Source organism: Strix aluco, chromosome 3 (assembly GCF_031877795.1).
Source record: "Strix aluco isolate bStrAlu1 chromosome 3, bStrAlu1.hap1, whole genome shotgun sequence".
NCBI lineage: Eukaryota > Metazoa > Chordata > Aves > Strigiformes > Strigidae > Strix > Strix aluco.
The window spans coordinates 21,286,992-21,312,062 of NC_133933.1; the positions used below are offsets into that span (position 1 = coordinate 21,286,992).

At 39.2% G+C, this 25,071-nt stretch overlaps 1 protein-coding gene across 5 annotated transcripts in view; it reads right to left on the minus strand.

The window, feature by feature from the left end:
- PPP1R21 (protein phosphatase 1 regulatory subunit 21) overlaps positions 1–23,273 on the minus strand; it is a 33,357-nt gene extending 10,084 nt beyond the window's left edge. For 2 of the 5 annotated variants that reach the window (XR_012622405.1, XM_074817675.1), the window contains exons 1-16: positions 23,150–23,273; positions 20,010–20,078; positions 19,460–19,606; positions 17,285–17,386; positions 16,449–16,613; positions 16,297–16,355; positions 13,868–13,962; positions 11,498–11,550; positions 9,190–9,339; positions 6,132–6,233; positions 5,968–6,056; positions 4,975–5,111; positions 3,891–3,983; positions 1,898–2,025; positions 1,366–1,518; positions 494–586 (exon numbers count right to left, since the gene is read on the minus strand). Coding sequence is in view for 4 of the 5 variants with exons in the window: in XM_074817675.1 (XP_074673776.1) it covers positions 494–586; positions 1,366–1,518; positions 1,898–2,025; positions 3,891–3,983; positions 4,975–5,111; positions 5,968–6,056; positions 6,132–6,233; positions 9,190–9,339; positions 11,498–11,550; positions 13,868–13,962; positions 16,297–16,355; positions 16,449–16,613; positions 17,285–17,386; positions 19,460–19,606; positions 20,010–20,078; positions 23,150–23,209 (1,695 nt within the window). In the remaining variant the exon portion in view is untranslated. The other 3 variants (XM_074817676.1, XM_074817677.1, XM_074817678.1) reach the window with 3 other exon arrangements.
- Positions 23,274–25,071: the final 1,798 nt, after the last annotated feature.

The following is a 25,071-nucleotide window of genomic DNA, read 5'->3' on the forward strand; positions in this document are numbered from 1 at the left end:
CTCACCCTCCAGAAAAAAAAAATACACACACACTGCAAGAATGATAAACTATAATCAATTAATAGATGCTTACTGAAAAAACATTGTTCTTAACCAGTGTTAACGAATCCTGCACAGTTCAAAAGCAGCACTCAAAACAGTACATTGGCACTTAATAGTTCAGTATGCCTTATTCTTGTCTTCATTTTGCATTCATTTGAATTAAAGACTGCCTGACTACTTATATTCAGAAATTAAGACATCAATGGCATAATCCTTTCTTTCATAACTACACGTACATTCTGCACATACAGAAGAACAAGTCTTGGATAAACTAGCCTGACAACGATAAGTTTTACTTTCAAAACTCTACAAGACATCTACAGTCTAATTTTAAGCTTCAGTATATGCATAAATATGTACAAACAACCACACTCACATATATGGAGACTATTTGATACTACTTTACCTTTATAAAATACACTATATGTTAGTAAAATTTATACCAGAATACCTGTTGTGCAAGACCTTCTCTACTTTCTGTGGAACTCAGAAGAACTCTGCGATTGGCTAAAGCCTCTTCATAAGGCACTGAATCTGCACAAGGCTGCACAAGGATAAAAGAAATCTCAAAACATGTTTCACAGTAGATCAGAATATGTATTATACATTTATTTTCTTATTGCCATCCTTACTTTAATAAAGGGAAGAAAAACATCTTCCAAGTGTTTACCAGCCAGTAGAAAAAATGTTTTGAGCTCACAAAAACCAGCAGCACTCCAAAATGAACACCTGATTAAAAAGTGCTCAGAAAACTCCAGGTGTTAATTAATGATCAAATGCATCTTAAAGTCCATTTTAAAGACATTACAGTGAAGTGATTTAATAACAACTGTTAAGCACAGCATCACTAAATTGTTAATTTCAGTGGAGACAACAGGGAGATCTGGCAGTGTTCAATTCTTTGGTTCAGTACATTTTCTCCAGAACACCTTCTTCAGCTCCTATTTTTGTTGTTGTTCCTCTCCACTGTCTTCCAGTGAACACAAGTATAAGAATATGATACCATTCACTCCATATTCCTGGTGAATATGGGAGGAAATTTAAATGAGCAGCTACCCTCTTCTCCTTGGAGTCTTGGCACAGAAATAATTTGTGGAAATGGGTAACAGTAGAATTGGCACATACCCTCAGTTGTGAGGGCAAGTATGCTCTCTAAATTTTTCAACAGCATTATTGCTCTAAGGGTTCCATTTCCTCAGCCAAAGATTCTCAGAGATTCTCATCCATTCCAAATACTGAAATCCTTAGTTTGCATTCTCTTTGGCATAACCAGCTATCAACCGAACTGTGCTTTCTCTGTGCAAGTACATTTTCTGAACAAACCTTCTTCAAAGACTTCATGTAAGCGACCGCCTTTTTCTTGTACTGCAGCATACACTCAGCTGAAAGAGGGCTGATGAACTCTGTTCCTCCTTTAGGGCCATAGCTCAATGAAGTAGTGAAGTGATCCAAGTTGTTGCTAAAGAATGAGGCAATCTAGACACATCAAGAAAAGTCACTTTTCAAATTATGTTGACCACAAAGATTCACCAGAACAATTTCTCTTTCAAGAGAAAGCCAAGTATTTAGTGAAATTGGACTTCACAACAGGAATTTCAAACAAGCTACAGGGTCTTCCACATAACTTAGACCATAACACAAAGCATCCTCTTCATAGTATCTACTTTTATCACCCAGTTCTTTTTAACTTGTGGCCTGAAAATATCTTGGAACAAACCTGATACTACAGATTATTAATATCAGAGGTACACATAGATTTTTCAAATTAATCAACAAAGATTTTTGCGGGTGCTTTTTTTTTTTTAAACCACCTGCACAAGTTTGGGCATTATACTGAAACAAAAATATCCATTACCTTGCCCACTCCATTTGTTAAAGCCACAACAGAGGATAAAATACAGTCATTTGTAGTTATGAGTTTCTGTGTAGCAGTTGGAACATCTTGTTCTAAAGTAGCTTTCTGACTGTAGTGCTTGGAAATATCTAGAAAAAGAAAAAACACATTTATGTTAAATTATGATTTTTGTCTATTTCAGCAACCATTTTCAAATTCAGCTTATGACCTCAAGCTTTGAATGCTTCTCCCCTCTAAGCTGTATAAAAGTTTAGTCCAGACACTCTTAGTTCTTCAGCTTACTGCCTTGGAAAACTGTTTGTGATCACAAGGAATAGACATTATGCCTGTTACACAAGGCAGAATAAAGGTGTATATTTAAGTACTGTGTATCCCAAAAATCATAGCTATGTAGGGGATACAAGCTCACACTAAACTACCACTTCATTTCACAAATATACTTTCCATTTCCATAAGTTTTCGTCAGAACACTTAAAAGTAGAATTTTTAGTCATGTTCAATATCCAAGTGTTAAGCATGTATGACTTAAGGGAATAGTATTTGAATTCTGTCAGAGCAAATCTAAAAGGCTACCAGAAGTTTAGAATGCTACTTCCTACATTCTAAAATTCTTTCAGACAAATCTAACAGAACAGTCTTCAGAGAGGGGAAAAAACCAAAACCAGAACACTTTCAAAAAGTCATTCACAAAAACATCTTAGCTTAAATAATCTAATTAATGTCAACAGCACCAAAATTTAAAAAGACTCAAGTATTTATGATGTAAGAACAAACATTCTCAACCTGGCCTAATTAAAAATAAGTAATTATTTGACAAGGGAACATTTTGCACCTGTTTTACAATACAGTATTATTGCTACAGAATGGAAAAATCCCAGGTCATTACCACCATAAATTATAATTTGAAGCAAGCTTAAACAGTTGGAAATTAGTTTGAGTTGGGAAGGAAGGGAGAAGTGACAAATCAATCATTCTAGAGTTTGTGAGTGTGAGATGTTAGGCACAACGTTTCTGTTGCTAGCTAATGAATTCTACTGACAGTTTTCTTCAGTGCTTTACTTAATTTTCTTTATTTCCTTTGTTAAAGTATAAATCAGGCTGATTTTACATTATAGTAACTACATTAAGAGGTAGAAAGTATTTATCAATAAACTCATCTATTTAAGAGCTAGAAAACTCTTGGTTTAGTGTCTTATTTTGTTTGAGATACAATCTCTAATACAATCTTTCTTTTTTTAAAACAAGGACTCTGCAAAATGGGACCATGCTATTGATGTTATCACTAAAAGAAACAAAAAACCCAATTTTGCTTAAAATTATAAAAGCTTAATGTTTAAACAGCTGACTAGTATTAAAACAATTCACCTATACGGATTATTTTCTCCCTGGAAACAGCTATATGGTACAGAAATTCTAAGATACACAGAAACAGTGTTGCAAAACTCCCTGAGTTTTAAGGGAACATCACTTCACTGAAAATGTAACATATCCATATTCTCCTGATAAAAGGAAAGTAACTCATTTTCAAGGAGAAAGTTAAGTTTCAAAAATAATGCAGACTTCTTAAGCTTTGGTTATATATTCATGTTAAAAATAGTAATCAAATAGTAAGGAAAAATTCCACTTTGAAGGCAGGTACTAGGTCAACAGTACATAAGCAGGGGAAAATATGTACATTCCATTCTGTACGCTAGTTCCACTAGAGCAGTGGAGTTCAGAAAGTAAAGCAATACTGCTCAGGAAGATCTAGAGAGCCATAATTAAATATTCCAGCAACTTAGAATAACAAAGCTAACAGAACGGAGGAGTGAAAAACCTGCATGCGATTCCAAAAGAAGTAGTTAGTAGGTTTAGCCTCTTACCTTAGTTTGTAAAGGCAAAACAAACCAGATTTATCACATATTACACATTCAGCACTGTTACAGAGAATACATGTGCTATGTTAAACAGAAAGAAGCAGAGCTGAAACATAACAACATTCCTGTACTCTCACCTTTTAAAGTGTCATGAAATCCATGAAGAGTTGCAGCAATGTTTGTAAACACCAAGCCGTAATTTGTCCTAAGAAGACCTTCTGGTTTTGTACCTAAGAGCACCACACAGAAAGGAAAAACAACAACACTAAGATTTTACCATGAAAGAAAAGTTAGCTTTGAAAATAATCCAATTTCCACCTACTAGAAACATTTGCATGGAGTGTAAGAATCATAAACAGATTCATTTACTTCAGTTTCCCCTCCAATATCAAATGTATATATACCAAATTTTGCCAGAGTAGGCAGGTAAAAGACTTCCAAGTTTCCTAAATTTCATTCAGATTTTACAAATATCAACTGTTTTGGTCTTAAAAACCAATTACGCATGCAGAAAGATTTATATGCTCACTGCTGTAGGAAGGACCATCTGGGTCCTTCTAAAGAGTGAAGACTGAAATAACCCGAAGCTATACAATAGCTGTTTCCTCTTATTACTTAAAGTATGCATTTGGAGATAGTTTCCCCACACACACAGACGAATTTTGATTTTATTTAGTCATTAGTATGAGTTGTATTTAATAGTCTTATGAATAGGAGGAGCTGGAAGTGATAATTAGTAGTAAAATGTAGTTTATTAACAATTTCATGATTAAGAGATGGCAAAAGCCATACTGTCAATCATATTCTAAAAACCTAGAGTCATTTCTTCTCCTCTACAGTTAACTATGACTATCTAAAATGTGGTGCTTGGTAATTTCCAGGCCTGCGCTATGCCCATGCCTATCCAGAAGGAAGAGTGTGGAGCATTAAGGAAACATTCTTCCTCAGCACACTCAGAAGCACACTTGGTCTCCCAGCCTGGATAAAGGAGTGTCTAGTATGACAGAGCATACTGCAGAACTCACTTGCTCCACAGTTTAGACACTACCTAAAGATTAGCATTAATCCTGTTTTCCTCTATCATAGAGGTGGCAGTTTGTGTGTATGGTTTAAAAAAACCAAAACAAAAACCAAACAAAAAAACCCCCAATATCCACCCAAAAACAAAAACTAGAATCTTCCAGGCACAATGTAACCAACCGAGCCAAAACTGGCACTTACTTGGTAACGCAAGAAGACTAACATATGTATGTAGCTTCTCAAACACTGCAGTGAATCTTTTCATGTCTCTGTGTAGCTCCATATTTCTAGCTCTTAAAGCAGCTGTGCAAAGAGAAGACTCACACTCTTCTTCCAAACTAGGAATATATGAATTATTTTTTTTAAAAAGTGAGCAATTATCTTAAAAAGCAAGTTCATGAGTTTTGAAGTAGATACCTAGTGTTCGCTACATCCTCAGTCCAAAGCTAAAATAGACTAGGAATTTATTTTAGAAAGGTTAACATATCAGAGTAACTTAGCAGTAAATGAAAATTTCTGTGTGCATGTACTATCCCCACTCTTAGGAGCTTCAGTCACAAGCCAGGAATGGTTTACACTCATGGCAAGGAATTGATGGCATCAGTTTAAAGACTTTTTCCTCTACTACACATAATTTACCTTTCACTTCCTAAGGAGCAGAACAGCTATAGAGAAGGCATAAACCAAGCTTTTTCTTCTTTAATCCAAAACCTCTTTTTAAGCAGTTCTTTGCACTAATAATTCACCTCCCTTCGACCCACTCAGGAACAAAGATTTTCACTGCAGAATGAATGTGCATCTGGCCAAGTTTTACTACATTGCTATATTTACTGCATGATAAATAATCTCCAGACAGACTCAAGAAATTAACAGTTTCAGTGTATCATACCTGAATAGTATCGATGCTATTGAATAACATTAAGAGACATTAAAAATCTGTGCAGTTTTTATTAAAGTCTCATCTGTGAGGGGGGGAAAAAAAAGGCTTTAAAATACATGGGTTTAGCTCTAATGCCCAGCTGAAAAAAACATGCATATCCTAAAGGCTCAAAAACCAGCAGGCAAAAAAAAAAGTTCTACCTTTTAAGCCAGAGCGCTTTAAGAGCTAACTTAATATTTGAGTTGTAGGTGTTGACAATGCTGCATACCTGACATTTAGTGCCCCTTTAATTTGATCTATCAAATCAGAAGTACCTTTTTAACTGATAAGGAAGAATCTTTCTTAAAAAGCATAAGTAGGAAGCTAAGTGTTCCGAGAAGGCCTTCAATTTCGCAGCTGTTTCCTGGAAGGAAAAACAACATATAAATATTTTTGCTCTGTAAAAATCTTTTTCGATACTAAAAAATAGAAATCTTACCAGGACTGTCACAGTATCTTCTGTAATACTCTCAAACAAGTGAAGCATTCCTTCCTCCAGAGGGCGAACATACGAAGCATTTTCATGAAGATACTGTGAGAACTGAGTACAGAGAGATTTTAAAATGGTGCTTGCTGAAGGCTCTTGCAAACTGTTTCAAGTCAACAATTGAACAGTCCACTTTAGCAAAGCACCCATCATCTTAAACGGTCCCCAGGACGTCAATAAGAAGATATAACAGTCAAGTGATGTACAGCAACCTCTGCTACGTGACACAAACACGCACACCTTGAGGGAAAGTGAGAAATAGTGAAGACTACAACGGAAGTCCAAGCAAAAACCCATCTAGGGCTCTGCCACAGCACCCTATCTCATTTTAACCGCCATGCACAGCACACCAAACCCTTCTTTTTAAGTTTAAACATTCTTGCATTCCTTGCTCAACTCCATCAAATTAAGGCTAGATCCATGCATCATTAAGCCACCAGAATAAACTAGCCTACCTTCCTCCCAGCACAAACATTTGCACAGCTATGCTATGGTGCGTGAAGTATTGAAGAACTAAAGAGTTAAAACTGAGAGCAAGAGATACATTTTAATCTTTATCTGTATCCAGTCCAGTTTTCAACATGGGTCAAAGCATACTTATGCCCATGCAAAGGATGGAGCAGTAACTAATCAAAGTGAGAATTCTTACTTTCAAGAACTATGACAGGTTTGCGCAATTACGAAACTTTGGCCTCACAGAACTGCCTGACTTTGCTAAAAATTGCTTATGTATACTCTACGGCTAATATTGCCTTCAAAAAAAGTATACCTGAGAACAAAGGTGTTTACTCTTACACACAATCAAAAAGTAACAGTACCACCAGCTTTCAGTTTTGATACCACAGTATTACAAAAAGCTTCTTCCACAGACTGACATAGGTAGTCAAAAGTGATCTTGGTTTTTATTTTACCCCATGGAAAGATACCTTCACCTTTGATTATTTGTACCACAATAGTAGCTAAAGACCCCAGGCAAATAGGGTATGAGAAATTTTAATGATTTCTTGTATTATTACAGTGAAGTAACACAGTGTTAACAAGAAAAGAGAGATGCCAAGCTCTCATTCATGCATGCAGAAATCTGGATGGAATTAGGGAAAATTCCTAAATCTAAGGAGGAAGAAATAACACATGCAGAATGCTCCTGACTTGTGTTGCAAGAGAGAGGACTGGAGTTATCTGGCACGATGCTGAAGACCCAGCAGAACCCAGCAATCCAATACTTAAAGAGAAAAGGAATACTTGAACCTGGAAGGGAATTGTCCACATCTACTTTGAATGTTTGGTGGGGAAAATAGCTTGAAAGCGCCAGACAAGACCTGGAGTTGGGGAAAAATAGATCAGTGCAAGTGTGCTAAGCCACTACCTGACACTTGTCTCATTTTCTCTACCACATTAAGGGGAGGTTTTTGAACCACTAAGTGGAGGAGCTAAGATCACACTGAGAACACTTGCCAAGCAAATAGATAAATTAATCAAAAATACAGGAGCAACAGCAGCTTCAGTGAGTGATAAAAGACGCTTCACCGCTGGAAAGTCATGACAAAAGCCCTGAGAGGTAGCCTGCACTGAGGCAATTAGGTCATGAATACACAATGGGGCAGACTACAAGAGACATAATTATGAAAACAAACAAAGCCTGAACTACTGAATCAGAGTCAATTATCAGAAAAGGAGAATCAAATTACAGTTCTGATTAAGTTGCATGTTTCAGCTGTGTGAAAGCACTTCTCTGCTGAAAGGCAACAAAGAAGCATTAACTAGGACATTAAGAAAAAAAAGCATGAGAAGTGATGTCTAAGAAACTTGATTTTATTCCCTTAATGTAAACTGCAGTAGTGCCTGCAGAATCCAATCACCATGCTGGGCCACATAAACAGGGAGACACAGTTCCTGCCCCAAAGAATTTGGAAGAGGACAAAACCGCATAGTTTTCACAAGAAGGATACACCATTTTGAGTACGTTTGATGGCAGGATCAAGAAAATGTTGTTCTCAGACTAAACAACTGAGAAGGTAAATAGAGCAGGATTCCTCTAGTGAACAGACACCTTCGCAAGCATATTTGTTGCCTACAAAGAGATCAGAGCAAGTCTTCCCAAGAACTGGAAAGTTTTGTGATAGTTAACATTGTCACTACATGCATTGCAGCTATTTGATGAACGCAAATCACGTCCATCCTGGTAGCTTAAGTCTGAGCCCTACAAACTACTAAATTGAAATTATAGTCTGAATCAGTTGCTGTCATCCAGCAACTTAAATGCACATAGGTCCATTTGCACTACGAAGTCAACAACTTTGACGTTAAACTAGTTTTATTCCAAAGCACACATATATGCATCCCCACACAAATCCTTGTGCACAAAGTTCTTTCTATGCTTCATGGCAGAGAAAGTCAAAAGATGCAGCTTAACAGCTCTGAATGACACTCCCAGAAAAGTCTTCCCATGGAGATGCACAGAAAGACAGGTCAGGTTTCTAATAATTTCAACATGCTTTACAAACTTGAAGCTTCAGAACGCTTACAGGAAAGGTCTTTATACAAATAGCCGGTTTTTGACCAGGGAACAAAGTCCAAGTTCTCTCCTTCATAAGCCTACCTTGCACCCACTTTATTTCACATTAAACACTTGAAATACAAGACCTTCTGTCTCAACATCTCCCATGCTCCAGTGCATTAACTAAGTCAAGCATCTATTTAGCAGTGCAATATTTGTGTATTTTAAAATCAGTCAGCTGAACTTTTGACAAATGCACTTTAATTTAGCACTTAAAAAAAAGAGCCTTGATTTGACTATTATAATGCTCTTACGGCAGAAGCACAGGGGAGAAGGATTCTCTGCAGCTACACCTTCACCCAGATTCAGAGAATTCACCCAAGAGAAAAGACTTATGCTGGAGAGGCTGCCTCTCAGGAACACACTCATAGCATTCCAGTAATTTGCATGACTAAAATTATTCACTCATGAAAGTCTACGTAATTGATTATACTTGTAGCTGAAAACTGTTACCTTCTGATTTAACGGTGATATAGCATCTGTTGCAGAATCAATGGGAAAGATCTGTACCTTCTGCTCAGTGTATGTATGGAAGTTCAAAAGAGCTGTTACAAGTTCTTGAACAAAAGCCAGCGCCTGGCCAGCAAGGTCTCGCAACTTCAGCTGTAAAGACAGTTATAAAATTATTATATTTGACTTGTACCTATTTAAATATGAAAAAAAATCTAGGGTTGGATACAAAAAATTGCTATCAATGATTTCTTTGTTACTAGTTCAGCTTAAAATACATAGCAGCAGTTATCTTTAATTTTTAGTTTATAAATAAACTACACTGTCACACAGAAGGGCATGTTTTTCTATGATGACAAAGTACGTTTTTATTTTATACAATAGGTGATACTTTGCCTCTGCTGCATTTCTCAGTTAAGAGCATAGCACAATTATAGAAACCATCTTTGAAATTAAGATTTCTAAAGACTAATAGACTAATTGCTGACAACAGCTCAGTTCTTTCAGTGTGGTGATCGTGAGAAATTTGTAATATCTGGTTGTAAGGAAACCTAACTTTAATTAGTAAAAACCAATGAGGTTTTCTCCCAGAATAAAAAGTGTTCGCTTCTCTAACCAGTATCACTCAATTCTTACTCTCCCACCTGGACAGAACTGAGCTGCTGTTTGTGAATAAGGCTGTTCTGTGGCTTTAGTGCAGTAAGAGGGTATCCAAGAAGTGAACCCAAAACAGAACATTCTGAAAAAGCAAAGGCAACACAGAAGAAAACTACACTCTGTTGCGATTTATGTAGGAGAAAAGAAGGTTAAAGTGACATTTCAGCCAAGAATGACTTATCCTTCAGAGATGCATTCCTAATGCTTCAATGGAGTATTAAATCAAGTAAATCTTGATTATGGGTCAGGAATGGTGGTGAGTAATTAACATACACAATCTGAGTATAATGACTGCATTAATTAACTATGCAAGGAAAGAAAACAGACAACATTACTGGTTTGCTGTCCTTTACACTGCAGCCAGTGCTAATACACTAACATTTTGCCTCCACTGGCAAAGCCAGTCAAAAATCTGTCCTGGAACATTTTCAAGACTGCAGATCTTGAAGCATGAGGCTGGCTGACACAGTGCTAGCAGAAAATAGTAAAGGGAGAAACTCTTCACATAGTTAGTCAGATTTCTCTTAGAACTCAGCAACAGGTTTACGCTGCTTCCATCTCAAAACTGGACAGCAGGTCACCTGTTCTCACAGCAGACATATTAGCAACAAGGTCTCTTTATAAGGACTTCTGAAGAATGGAGAAAGCAGCTATTTGAAGTCTTCCTACAGTGGCACCTGAATGCATTAACTTGAAAGTTCGAGACATATCATATAAGCAAACAGAAGAAACACTGAGTGCTGTGGAGCCCATCCTCAGTCGTAGCAAAACAGGAAAATTTTGACTGCATCAAGGTATCTGATTTACTACTGCAAAAAGCCTTAATATATTTAGCTATTCACAGAAAACGAATGCTCATTTTTGAATACTGAGTAAACCACTTTCCCAAGGAAACTGATGCAATTACAGATATGAACAGAAACTGATTTGGTTTTTTTAAATAATATTTAATAAGGGAGATATGGCTGCAAGTGAGAGGTGTTTTGGCAAGAAGTATCCCATAAAATACAAGCGAACCACACAGAGTTCTCAAAGATACAGGATTTATTCCTTAAAAGGTTTGTGACTAGTGACAAGTAATATTAACTAGCATGGTATTCTAGCATACACACTAACATACAGTTTCCAAATGCAAACATTCTTTGGGGCTCAAGTGATGTGAGTGAAGAAGCTCAGTTTGAGGGAAAAATGAATTTAAGATACCAAAACTAACTTTTTTCTACAAAAAGCTTAAGACCCCTAAACTAACGTAGTTTTAACCAACTTTAAAAATGAAAAGTTCCAAGTTCTAGCTTACTGCAGGTTGGCATAGTAAGAGAATGTTTTGTGTATCTTTAGTAAGGGACAAATATTAAACCTTTTTGCCATTCTTTTTAGAAAGGCATGCCTGAGTTAATGCCTACAGTAATCATCAGCCAGTAGCCAATGGATTAACTCTCATGAAGTGAGGTGAACTTGACTTCTCGATGTAAGAACAGATTAGACTACCTTTTGAAAAGCACAAAGGCTCTGTGGGCAGACATTCCCTTGGAATATCACAGTAGTACAAAGATAGGCTATCTTCTGCCATTCTGAGTCACCAGAATGATTGGTTTTATTCAGTATCTGTGCAGAAAGTTGCATCTTTACACACAAAACCACAAAAAGTGCTTACCTGGTATCTTCTGTTGTGTAACGGTACATTCAGAGCATTGTATCGATTAGATCCTACAGGACAAAAATTCAGTTATATGCACTTAATTGTGGTTTTTTTTAAGACACACTTATTGGTAAATACTGATTTTTTTTCTAAAATATAAAATTTAATGGCAGTATTATTACAGTTCATGTAAGTAATATTAACTAAAAAGATTAGTTAAAATATTAACTAAAAAGGCTTCAATAAAGTAGGCCTAAACAACTTCACTTAAGAACCGTTAACTGTGACTCAGTGGAGAGAAAGCACTGCCATACTTGCCTCAGACTATAAGTCAAATTTAACCATCTGAACCCCCTGAATTTTATAGGTAAGAGCAGAATCCTCTTGTCCAAAAAACCAGTATTCATCACTAACAAGGGTGCAAATCTTTTAAAAAAAAAACCCACCCTTAAAGAATTCAAGATCTTCAAATTCCAATTACATTCCAGGGGCTGCCGAATGGTTTGCACATTTTAAAAAAGCTCCTGTACGTACTTGATTTGTTGATAATTTAGAGTAAGATGTATTCTCCATCTGTTCCAGTTACAGAGCAACTAGAATGATTATTCAATTACAACCAGGCACAATTTTTAAAGAGGTTAGAGGGATATTTGTACCTAGACAACAGCTTACAAAGTCTTATAGATGTAAAAGGGATAATATCCATCCTCAATTAAATGGAATAATAACCACTTTAAAATCTGGACACAAAGGAAATGTACAGCTTCTTATTCCTTTTGTATCATTCACATTTGACAATTAACACATGAGAAGAGGTAGTTGCATTCAGAACACTGTCCAAAATTACTGAATCCTACTGGTAAGTAAATGCTTCAGAAAACTTTTTTTGTTATTTTTCTACTCTCAAAATCATGCTCAGCAGTCAACAAGTCACTTGATTGTTACTGAAACTGATGCCAGCTGCTAGTTACACTTAAAACCAACTACAGAGCCTATAGCAACACAGTTGGAATCCACAGCAGACAAACATTTCCCGACTTTCTCTCATTCTTCTAATGAGAGACACCAATGATCTGTCCACTATTTGCAGCGTTTTCTACCCAAGTAAAAACATTATGCTATGGCAGCCGAGTGAACGGATAAACGAATTATTTGCATCAAAGTTCCACTACAGTGATAACCACCTGTAAAAAAAAAAAATCACCAGAGAAGTAGAAATAGGCAGCAGATGCCAAGAAAAAAGGGAAGAGGGTATCAACTCAAGGCATCAACATCTAAGCATAATACGCTGTATTAGAGTCAACATTGCCTAAAGAAAAGATGATCTAGTGTCTCTAAGCCAAGACTTGCTGAATTGCCAACCCAGTGGAGAACTTGGAAGGCTCGCCCCTGCAGCGCCCCACCAGATCAGCTTTTAGAGAACCTAAGGCTATTTAAAACATTGTCATCAAGTTTTAAACTGAATGAAAAATGCAGAAGCTACCAATAAAATGTACCAGAAATTCAACAGCCTGTTTTCACTTCTCCGCTCCTTCACCCTTACTTTCAGCTTTTTCGCTATTCCCGGTCCTCCTAGTCTCACTGCCAGAAGAGTAGAGACTGCTGCCTGCCCAAGTACAACCTTGTGTTCCAGCTATTCACAAAAGCACCCAGTACACAGCACTGATCTGGCACATACTAACTGATTCTTGTACCAAGACAATGCAAAGGCTGAGTACTCCTAACTTCATGGTATCCTCTGCACTTCAGTTTATCTAAGAGCAGTTGGAAAGAAAGCAGGAAAAAAAAAAAAGATTGCTTCAGGTAACGGTCTCCAAATTTAAAGGGGTTTTTTCCCTGAAAAGATGAACAAGTTTGAGACAAACCACAGGTAAGAATTAGTCTGGGTGTTCTCTGATCAGACATGAGACATGCTGACAGACTTCTCACTAAGTCTAGACAATTACTGATGCAATGCCTCATTAAGTCAACTGCTCCGCAGCCACTGGTTTGTCCCATTTTCACTTACTGTAACTCTTGAATATACCCTACCAAAAATAATACTCTGAGATAACTAAAGAAATCTTTGTGGAAAAAACAGTAAATTGACAGTGTTCCTTCATCTTTTACAATATTCTGTCAACACTAAGCAAGACAAGTGGCAAATTACTCAAAAGCCTTCAAAATTTTTAATTTTCATTAGATACATATAAATATAAAAACTTGCTATTTTAAGATCACTAAAGATTATGGTGAGTATTAGGAACACTTACTACAATTACTTCCAAAGTGTCCGTTCAGATGTCCAACACTTCTTACAGCTGATACATTTTAATTCATAAAGAGTACTTCCTCCAGATGGACACCCAAAATTAAACAAGAAACCCAGACCAAGGCAATACGTACTTGTGTCATTAAAAGGTACTTTCTCATTGATTATGCATAGAGATTCTTCCAGTCTACTGCCCAAAGCTGCTTGAAGATTCTTTAACTGTTGCTGGCTAAATAACAGAAGAGAAACGAAAAACCACACATGCACATTGTAAACCTTTAAGATTTATTCTGTATCACCAACACCATAGCTCACCATAAGCATCCCCTGAGTGTACAGGAATCTGTCTCTTTCAAGAGGTTAAATATAAATAAGACAGTAGGAATAATTTTTCTTCCTTTATGTCATATTTGATATATGACACTGTATTTTAATCCCTAACAAATGCAGTGAAAGCTGCAATAAATTGTTGTAAATCCTAAATTCCATTCTTGAGAAGCTTACCTTATTTCAGAGTTAACCTTTACATTATTTTCCAATTCCACAATTATTGTATTAAGCTATAGGAAAGTATTCTATTGGAATTTGAATGGAAATGCAAAAGGACCTTTAAATTAGTTACTAACATGCAATTAGTGAGTTGTTGATAATTCAGTTAACTACGTCACATCACTATTAGAAATACCTCCCAAGCTCTTCAAAGTCCAATATTTAATCACTGCTATGATACGGCCCATTCCCACAAGACTTGGCAATTATGTTTCTGATGCATTCTCAAATGATTTTTCTCTAGATCTGCTTCACTGACATTTGGTTGTGTATATAGATGTGAACCTAAGATATTAGGATTACTAATATCATTAGTATAGATTCTTGAGATGAACAGTAACATATTCCAGCATTATCTACATATGTCAAAGATTACTGCATATTGATTCAGACCAAATTCCACACCTTACCCAACTTAGGCCCCCAAATTCTTCACTGTTTTGCTTCCCGTTTGACATCTAGAACTCCTGCACATATACTTGAGGGGGGCGGGGGGGGGGGAGGTATCAAAAAATGACAGTTTTTTCCTTTTTTACAAAAACATTTGATAGGTGGAAGTCTATCAGGACTAACAAGGAAAAAGAATTCAAAATAGACAAGGACAAGTAAGATATGAAGAAACCGGCCAATAATAGCTCATGCACATTAACAAACATTTTTCTTGAAAAGTAGCTCCAAAATTTCACAGAAACTATACAGCACGAACCACAGTAGCACTGGGCACGATAGAAAATAAACTCAAAGACAAACTGCGAAAGTACAGATGTTTCCTTTTTGTACTACAGAGGAATGGCAAACAAGTAGTTTGATATGTTTTGTTTTACATTCTGCCCTTTAATTTTCAAGGCACAAGTCTCATATTCCCTGGCTTTCCTGAATAAACCATGGGTGTCAGAGGCAAATGGATCCCTTCCCCTGAAAGAATGGGGAAAACAGAAAAGCAGTACTCTCAAAGGCATCTTCTGTCATGTGTTCATTAGATGCTGATTTCAGTGTTGAAAATAAAGAAGTGTTAGGCTTTATTATTTTTAAAAAGCCTCCCTTCTTAAATAGTAGGGACAATTTCTTACAATGACATTAATTACCCAGCCAACCTAGAACATGACAGACAAGCTCTGAACTGAAGACTACACTGTTTTTCAAACACCACAGAAAAGCAAATAGCAGCAAAACAGCTTTCATCCTCCTTTGCAAGTCATTCTTCATGAAATCCTGGCCTGTATTAGAGGAGTTATTGGAATACAAGTACCTGCATCTCTGAAAATAATTAAAATACATACTTCAAGGTTACCATCTGAAAGAAGGAACTCTTCATCTTATCATTCACTATGCAATTTATCCATTACATTAAAGATCTACACTGCATATATATCTTTAAAAAAATGCACCTGAATAATCAACTTCAGAGAAGTGCACCCTAATTTGATTTGACCCACAGTCCTCAACTTCTTCCCATTTTCTACAAGTTGTCTTCAAGACAATGAAGGTATTTCAAAACTATCAATACAACCCTTCAACAAACTTTCAAATATTCTAGCTGAGTGTTATACTTAAAGCAAAAGTGATTGTTCAAGAAGCTTTTGGGGTGGAGGGGGATTTTTGAAATTCTTTTCAGTCAGTTGTCTCAGCATGCCTTGCTCAAGCTTTGTTTTTAGAAGCAGTTTGTAAAAACTCATACAACTTTGTTTCACATAAGTTCAGTAGTTTCTTTTCTTTTTATAACATTCCATTACAAATAAATTCTTCAAGCTTTCATCAACTTCACAACTACTTAAAATAGCTTGGTGACAAAACTGTTCTTACTGAAAGTTGAATCTGTGGGACTTTCTAGTTATATACTCAGCAGAAGGAAAAGGGGTCTGACCCACATAGTCTTGATGTTAATGTGCTATTGACCAGTATTTTGAGTTTTATCAGGTTTTTTTTTTAAAAGGTATTATTTTCTAAAAATATTCCAGTTAATCTTTTACAGCAGTTAAATCAATTTTTCATTATATTAAATAAAAACACTTACCATTCTTCAGTTCGAAGCCTACAGTCCTTAGCTTCTCTTTCTAGTGTCTGAGACTTGATCTTTATGCAAGAAGATAATCTCACAATGTAAGTACTGACACAGCAAGACATTTCATTTCAAAACTTTTCAAACTTGCAAGTAAAACTCCTTACTTCTAATTTCGCTTTATCATTCTGCAGTTTTTCCACGGTATCCGTGTATTTCCTTGTTAAACTGTCCACCACAGCTTGATGCTGCGCAGCATCAGTTTCTAAAACCTCAAGTCTAGTTCTCAGCTCCGCTTCTAAACGTTTGTGCTGCTCATCTGCTTCAAAGAACTAAAAGAAGAAATGCAGAGCTCATATGAAAGCTTAATTTTACACCAATTTAATTAGCCAGTCCAGGTTAATAACATTTCTATTTGTCTGAGAAGTAGTACTTGTTATGATGATATTTACAGAGAAAAGATTCAGGAATACTCTGTATTTATTAACGCTTTGTAGTAGCAAGCATTCCTTAAATATATTGCCAATTAACAGTAGACACCTGAAAAATTAAAGTTGAACCATAAGGTCCTTCTGGAGTTTTCTAAACCAAAGTGAAATGCATTCTATTTCAGTAAAGTAATTCCTGACTTAATTACAGCAACTGGCAGAAAGTATTTTAAGCTTTAAGGCAATTCTGAAACAGTTAGTGAACTAAAAAGAAGTTTCCACCCAGTACCAACTATATGGCTATTTTCAGTAAAGTAGCTAAGTGTCACCAAAAGTTAAAAATCTAAATGAGAAAACACATACTGAGTTATTCCACATACTGTCTTAAGAATCTTAAGTCAAAATACGTTTCCATTTGCCCAGTGAACATCTTTGTAAACAAGCTATGCAATCTAATCTACTGTTTTGCATACAATTAAGCTTCTATACCCACTAGTTTTCAGATGGCGTTTTATTTTATCTTCGGTCATGTGACCAGTTTTCTGAACTAAGAAGGATAAAAAAGTTTCACTCACAAGTATATGTAGTCGTTCATTCTCTTCTATTTTCTTCTGAAGATCTTCATTGAAGACACTTTTCTGCTCTTGACTCAACTGAGATGAGGATTCTGCACTTTTCTAAAAGAAAGAAAATGCATTCACTACCTCCAAGTCTCTGGGGGTATCCCAAAGTCCATCCCTAAGTATATGAAAACTCTTCCCATTGCTAATTCCCAATAGAGGCACATGAGTATATACGTTACTTACATTGACTAATACATCAAAAGGTATGCATATTGCACACAGCATGAGCCTAAAAGCAGCACTTTCTCCTTCACACCATTGTTACTGTATAGTGGTAGCATGCTAACTCAATAAGGACTCAGGAAAGCCTCTACTCAGGCATCACATTCACACACACAAAACTGCTTGTATGGGCAGGTACCCATTTGAATCTTGCATGATTCCATGCAGTCAGTAATACGAAACCCTACAGACATGGGCTTATTAGGTTTGGTAGCTGTGTGTAAGGCACATCTGCCCCCACTAAGTGTCCACGTGTAAGCTGGTCTGGTCTCAGCAAGGACCAGGAATAATCACTGAAAGCAGACTACCCCACGGCAGGCTGTAGCACAAGGTGGCACTGGAAACACAGGGTCTTCGCTGTCTGCCAACTACCCTAAGAATTCAGGCAACTCTGCCAACTGTTTCCTCATTTTTCACCCATTTCATCCAAAAGGTTCATGCACCACTAGTGAATCCCATACTACTTCTCTGCTGAACAAAGGTAGTACCACCACCAAATGAAAGGGAGACTGTTCACATTCAAACTTAACGCTAAACTTCAAGTGCTTGGAACAGCTAGGACAGCTAAGCCACCTCTGCATTTGATATCAGCCTACGATCTACAACACCCGAGACATGGGCATATGTTCTCTTCCTTCTACAAGGACTGCAGTCTGACATAGATCATCTATCTGAATCTTAATCTAAATAGCTTCAGATGTGATTTACGTGGTCTCCCAACAGCAAGTCTCTGAAGTAAGGGTGGTATGGAATATACTGGGAGTGTGTTCAATATAATGTACGTACTCAGTGAGGCCCGACAGGTAAAACTAAAGGGAACATATTTAAAAGGTAGTACAAACACTTTTTAAGAAAGAAATACAGAATTGTGCATTCTGACAGCTGAACAGGAAAGTCAGTGGCAATGGTTTGCAAAGCTACTCAAGCCAGGCTGAGGTCCTTCAAAGTTTGGAAACATGCCTAGGGAAGTGATAAGTTACATAAAATGAAATAAAATAACAGAAGGGTCAAGATGCATTTTGGAGAACAATCTACTACAGTGTCTGAATAATGTAAGTCAGAGGTACTATGCTTATCAAGGAACTGGATAGCAAAAAAATGCATGAGAGCTTCAGAAAAAAGGAAGATAATCATATTACTAGTCAGCTGAATGATTTCTTTAATGTCAGTCTTCATTGCTACAGCATTTTGGGAGCTAACCAAAAAGAAAAGATTATAGTAATTAAAAGGGGTTTCCTGATAAGAGGAAGGTAGCAAAGGATGCTTGACAATTATTTAAGTCCAGACACACCACCCCTGGAATTCTGACGTTACGTACGGACGACATGGCTGATCTTAGACTAAACATGGTATAATCAGGTTTAATCAGCACGCATTTTGGCAGAGAAAGATCTCAGTACTGAAATTATACTGTCACTTTGAAATAACATACAGAACACTAGCTAAAAATTTAGATTTCAAAGTATCTGACAAGATTCACACAAGAGCTGACTAGAAAAGCTACAATCATAGGCTGAAGAGTTAACCATTGACATCAAAATTACAAATCAAGGAGGTGGGGATAGGAAATGAGGGGTGATCAGTTTTCATCATAGCAGTAGATTAATCACAGAGCTCCAAGATCTTTCCCAGCTGTTTGAACACTTCCTAAATACCTGGAAAAGGAGATGGCAATTCAGTATCAGTTAGTTGATGCACTAGAAGAGTACAGAACTACTCCACATGTATTATATGAATCAATACCTTAGTGGTTATTTTCACTAACATCAGTTAATAACACAAGTTCTGACAAAAATATTGAGCTCAACTCTTGACACAAGGCAACTACTGCTAGAAATCAGGGTAAGACATTGACAGGTGAGGAGCAGACATCTGCTAAGCAAGGTTTTTGCCTTTAGCACATACCTTATTCTTCTTGCCCTTAGCTTCACTTAATGCAAGTTCATCTTGAAGTAACTCCACCCGCTTGGCAAGTTGCTGATTTCGAAAGGTCAAGCTGTCCATTTCTTGTTGCAGTTTTCTCAGCGATTGATCCTTCATCTTCAGTTGCTCCTGAATGACCAAAAAGTTTAATTTTAAAACTTTCACATTTACTTTCACACATGTTTTTAGTAAGAAGTATCACATTAAAAAAAGAGAACGCGTTAAAGAATTGCTTTCTTCACTATTTCATGACTGAAGAGACTAAAAGTATTGCTTTTAAACCAAAAAACAGCATTCACTTCCTTGAACTGCCACAGATCACACTCAAGTAGGTACTTCATCCTATAATTTAACCATCAAGAAGCAACCTTCCACTTTTAAAGTCAGCACCTACAGAGAACAATGAAGATTAGTTGCAGAACAGAAATTCCTTCTTTACTCTTTTAATCACAATACTTTGAGTAAAAGTATTCTCATTTACCTATTTTTTCACAAGCTTAATACATCTGACACAAAAGTTTTTAGAGATTACCTTCAGAGAAGCAGAGTTTGCTTGCTCATCTACAACCCCTTTTTTCAGCACTTGGTTCTGAGCTCGAAGCTGAAAGATAAGAGATGCCAGTAACTATGCAAGACAGAGGAATAAATAAAAGTCATTCATTAGAATGTGCATAAAGCATCATATTCTCTCATGAGAGCACCAGATGTGCATGCTTTTTAAAGTATTCTGTTCAGGTAGATAGGAGTGATATCAGGTTGAAAAAAGTATCCAATTCATAACCTGAATGGCCAAGAAACAAGAAGTCACTGTACCATTTGGTCAAATAGAACATGATTCTTACTCAATAAATATCTTGGAAGATTAGTTACTTGGATATAGTTAAGGTTTGAAGAACAGTGAAGAAGTATGGAAAAGTTGCAACTTCTTCCTTGCCTAATAAAGTTCTTGCTCATATTCAGTGCCTCTCCACTCTTCTCCCCAAAACTGTTCATGACTCATTCTGGAACATAAACAGGGCTCACAATAAAGGCAAAATCCCTATCAATTCAGGAAGAGTTTAACTACACGCTAATGCAAAAATGCTTATTACTGGTAGTAGCAGATGATCCAGAGAGAACAGCTTGAGAAACACTTCAGGAAAATGCATAAAAAGCATCGGAAAAAAAAGCCCTCCAAGACTTACTTATATAGTTCACAAATCTGAGCTAAATTCACTGCGGTGAAAAGTGATACTTAAGAAATCTATTTCCCAGTCACTTCACAGAGTACCTCTACCCTGCAGCAATGAGGATACCGACAGTTCCATCTTCCCATTCCTTGATAACTGCTTGAATCCTGGTTTCTTCAATGGCAGTTTGTATTCATTTGATATGTTTGAGTCCAGCTGTTGCAGATATAAATTAAAAGGGTTTGCACAGTTTTTGGGAATACCTCTGGCAGATGCATAGAAGGCAAGATTCAATGTAAAACAGCAATGGCTAACCTTTTCAGTCTGATGACTGAATATATTTGAAAGGTCAGAAGTCAGTTGACATTGCTAAGCACAGGCTTTTGCCCTGCAGTATTCCCACTGTGCTGCTCATGCATCACAAAGGCAAAAGAAACTTGCAAGAGCAACACAGAAAGACTTCCAAGCACAGGGTTTCCCTAGGAAGAAAAAGCAGTGCAGTAGTTTTCTATGCCTTTTTTCTGCCACAGCTACTAATGTAGGAACACATCAGGTGCACTGAATGAACAAGCTCAATCATGCTGCACTGAGATACCCAAACTGAAGTGTGATCCACCAAAGGCTGTCACAAGTTGAAAAAGCCTTTTGACTACTACTACCATCAGGGTTGTGTGAGAGAGCCAGAAGCTGCAACTCAAAGGGAAGGAGACTCTGAAAACACACATCCTTCTTCTGGACTGCTCCGTGAACTAAGAGGGAAAGCAATCCTTTGGCAGGTACTTCCCTTGGCACTCCTTGGGTCTGTCAAGCTCTTGTCTACCTCTCTCCTTGGCTTCCACAACCCAAGTAAGTGAACAGGCGAACAGCTTCCCAGGGCTACCCTCCATTTCCACCTGCACACAATAAGCAGCCAACTAAACAACTGCCCATTTACACAAAAAGGAGAGTTATCTGCAAAGGGGATCCCACAATGCCCTGGAGTTGTTGCACAAGAAGTGGGATGAAACCAAAAAATACTTCCCACAAAGTACCAATGAAACATCACAGGCTGAAGGTTGCAAGATGAAGTTAAAAGAAAGCTTTTGGACACCATGATATTAAAAGAAAGAGGATCCAGCAGCTGAACTTCCAGAAACTATAGCTGAAAGTCCACATTTCAAAGTTTCATTCAGGAACCAAGCAGTGAAGTCCCTCAAACACCTTATCCTGAGCCATTTTTAATCTCCAAGGTACAGCAGAGCCACTGTAGAAAGCAACAAGAAATATGAACTCTGTGACCTACAAAGTTTCAAAGTGAATTCAGTTTTCTTAAAATGATTTTGTGGAAGTATTAAAAAAAAATGTGTTTGTGAACAATTTAGATATAGGTTTTCTTACAGCCGTTCCAAGAAGAATAGTATTTAAAGATGCATCATTCTGTAATCTAGGAAAAGGTGTCAAATACAGTCAAATGCCTTGTGCCACTCTGATGCTGGGCTACACAAAGTGCTGGCTTTCTTTCCCAAGACCACTGAAGAACTATGCCATTCAAGACCAACGGTCTCCTCTTCCTTTTAGTGAAGAAACAAGAATGAAGAATTCTGTATTAAGCAAGACTCCACCATTTAATAAATCATCTCAAGCACCTTGGAGAGGAAAGGCATTCTCCACTATGGGACAGAAGTCTTTACATACTCTGTTAAGCAGTACCAGAAACAGGAAGCAAAGTCACCTAGGGCAGCTGCAGAAGAATGGAAACAGACATGAGGCAAGCGTGGAGTCGAGTGTCCTCACTTCCAAGACACTGCAACACCACTGCAGGCACTACTAGCACTAGTGAACTCCCACACTCACCAGTCAAAGCAAACTCAGAGCCTGTGGGTAAGATACAAGACCAAGGCCTCAACCAATAGTCACACCCAAAAAGATAACTAAGCCTCATGCCTGACTGGAAAGTGGAGAAGCAAGGGAGAGCACTGCTAGTTTCACTTCCCTGGCGTAGCTGAACCCATTATTTGTCGTACTGGATGCTTTTGCAGACAAGGCCACTTTGCTCCTGACGCCGGCTCACCCAGCCAGGGCTCAGCAGTACTGTATTCCCTCAGCACCCGCAAACTCGCACCCTATGCCTGCCCAAGTTTGCCTTCATCTCATCCTCAATAAGAGCCAACCTTTGGGCCCCGAACACTTTAGGCTGCCGCAAAAACCGGCGTTTCAGTCCTGACCAGCCCCCCGCTCCGGCTGGAGCTCAGCCGAAGGCAGCCAAGCCGGGCGGGAGAGCTCAGGGCCCCGCCGCCCCACGGCGGCACCGGGGCAGAGCAGCCGGCTGCCCCGGGCACGGAAGGCTCAGCGAAGGCACCGGCAGCCCCGCGGGCCGAGCGGGGAGGGAAGACCCCCTCCCCTCAGAGAGGCGCGTAAGGGCCGGCAGCCCCCGCGCAGGGAGCGGCTGGAGGGGGGCGGCACCGGCAGGGGAGCGGCAGCCGCCGCTCGCGGAGCATCGAGCAGGGGCTCTGGCGCCTGATACCTTGGAGTACTCCTGAGCCAGCTTCTGGTACTTCCCCTGCAGCTCCGCGGCGGCCGCCATCTCCCCGCCACCGGCTCGGCGCTAACCGCGCCGCACGCCCGCTAAGGGAAGACGCACTTCCGGGTTCAGGCGGTGGGAACGCGATGACGTCACCACCCCGCCCCCTGCCGGGGGAGGGGGCGGAGCTTAAGTCGCCGGCGCCACCATCTTGACGCAACTTCCAAGATGGCGGCACGGAGGAGGGCGGGGCCGCAACGGAGGGGGGCGGGCCGGCCGGACCACGTGACACCAGCGAGGCGATCATGGCCGCCTCTGTTGTCATAGTAACAGGCGCCAGGCCCTGCGCGGCCTTGAGGCTACGGGGCCTCACCCCGCCCAAAGTACATCGGCCGCGCGCGGGAGCATCGTCTGCCCGGGGAGGGGAGGGGGGATATCGTGTCGGCGTCATGTCGCGGGTCGCGACGCGGGCAGCGGCGGGTGGTGCCCCGGCCCCGGCGCCGTCGCCTGCCGGGGCCGAGTGCCAGGGCCGGTCCCGCGGCTCCCCGCCGAGGCAGGGCTGTCGCTAGGGGGAGCCGCGGGCCCGGGCCTGCGGCAGCGGGGCGCGCAGCGGCGGCGGGGGGCGGCCAGCCCGGGCCGCAGAGGCAGAGGCAGCGGTGGCTACCGGAGGGCCTGCTCCTCAGGCGGCTCCCGGCCGAGCCTGCGCCTGGGCTGTGGTGCCGGGGTGAGGGCCAGGCGTGGGGGCTGTTACCTGCCTGCGAGGGAAGGCGGCTTGCGGCGCTGAGCGTCGTGCGCTCCTCCTTCAGAGTGCACTACAGCTGTTGTCTAACACACGCGACACCCACAGAAACTGAGGCAAATACATTTTTTGCAGATCCATAGGTGAAGAAAGGAGTCAAAAGGCAGTTAAGTAATTTCTAATGGTTTGCAACAAGTGAGTGGCAGGGATGGGATTAGTCGATGCCAGCACTTGGGTCTTCCTACTCTGTTCAACCCTAAGTGCCGTTCTAGCCTAATGAAGTGGGACATGGATAAATGGTGTATCACTGTAGTGCGTCTGTTTGCTCTCAAGCTACAGAAACTCGAATTCCAGAGTATCCGGTCATTTTGACTGTCTGCACCCTGTGGTTCCCCGGGGGGGGCCCTTCTCTGCTGCCTCCAGCCTGTAGATCCCTTTGTTTCAGAGCCCTCTTTCAGCTTCTCCACCATTCAGGCATCCTCCTTTAGAGATTGCTTAGACTGTGCTAATTATCTCCTATTTTCTTCTTCTTTCTCCTCAGATTTGCCAGACATTTAAATATGTATATACCATCAGCACTCTTTAAGCAGAATCTGAAGACATCATAATAGGTGTATTTGGTCCTGCCAGATATCCAGCCAATGCAGGATTTTGTTTCTGAAAATGACTGGGAACAGATGTGTAAGGAAAAGGATAATAAGGCAAAAATGTGATGATACTTCACCAGTATATGCTGAGCATCTAGTGATTTGCAGGTTAAGGGCTTCCTGGGCTAGGATAGAGATGTAACAGCAAATTATGATTTTTGTTCAGTTTCCATGGTATCATTTTTTTCCACTTGATTTCAGCATGGTGTCTTCGTAGCCTTTCCTCAGTAGTGGGTTGTGCTAGAGATCCTAAATTATAATTTTCTTACCTCCTTTTTTCTTTGTTTCCCTTAAGTAGGAGTAGATAGTAGGTGCCTGTAATGGAAGCTAATCCTTTTCCTTAGTCTTGAGGTTTTGATGGTGTGTGCTATTCTTTTGCTTATCACAGTAGTGGAGTTGGCAAGCACTAAATATGATATGGTGGCCAGATTAGTAAATATGTTTGTATCTCCACAGGAAGTCTTAATATTGGAGGACATGTCGCTGATCCATATTGCCAAGAACAGAGACTGCACATTTTTAGTAAGTCTAAAAGGGGA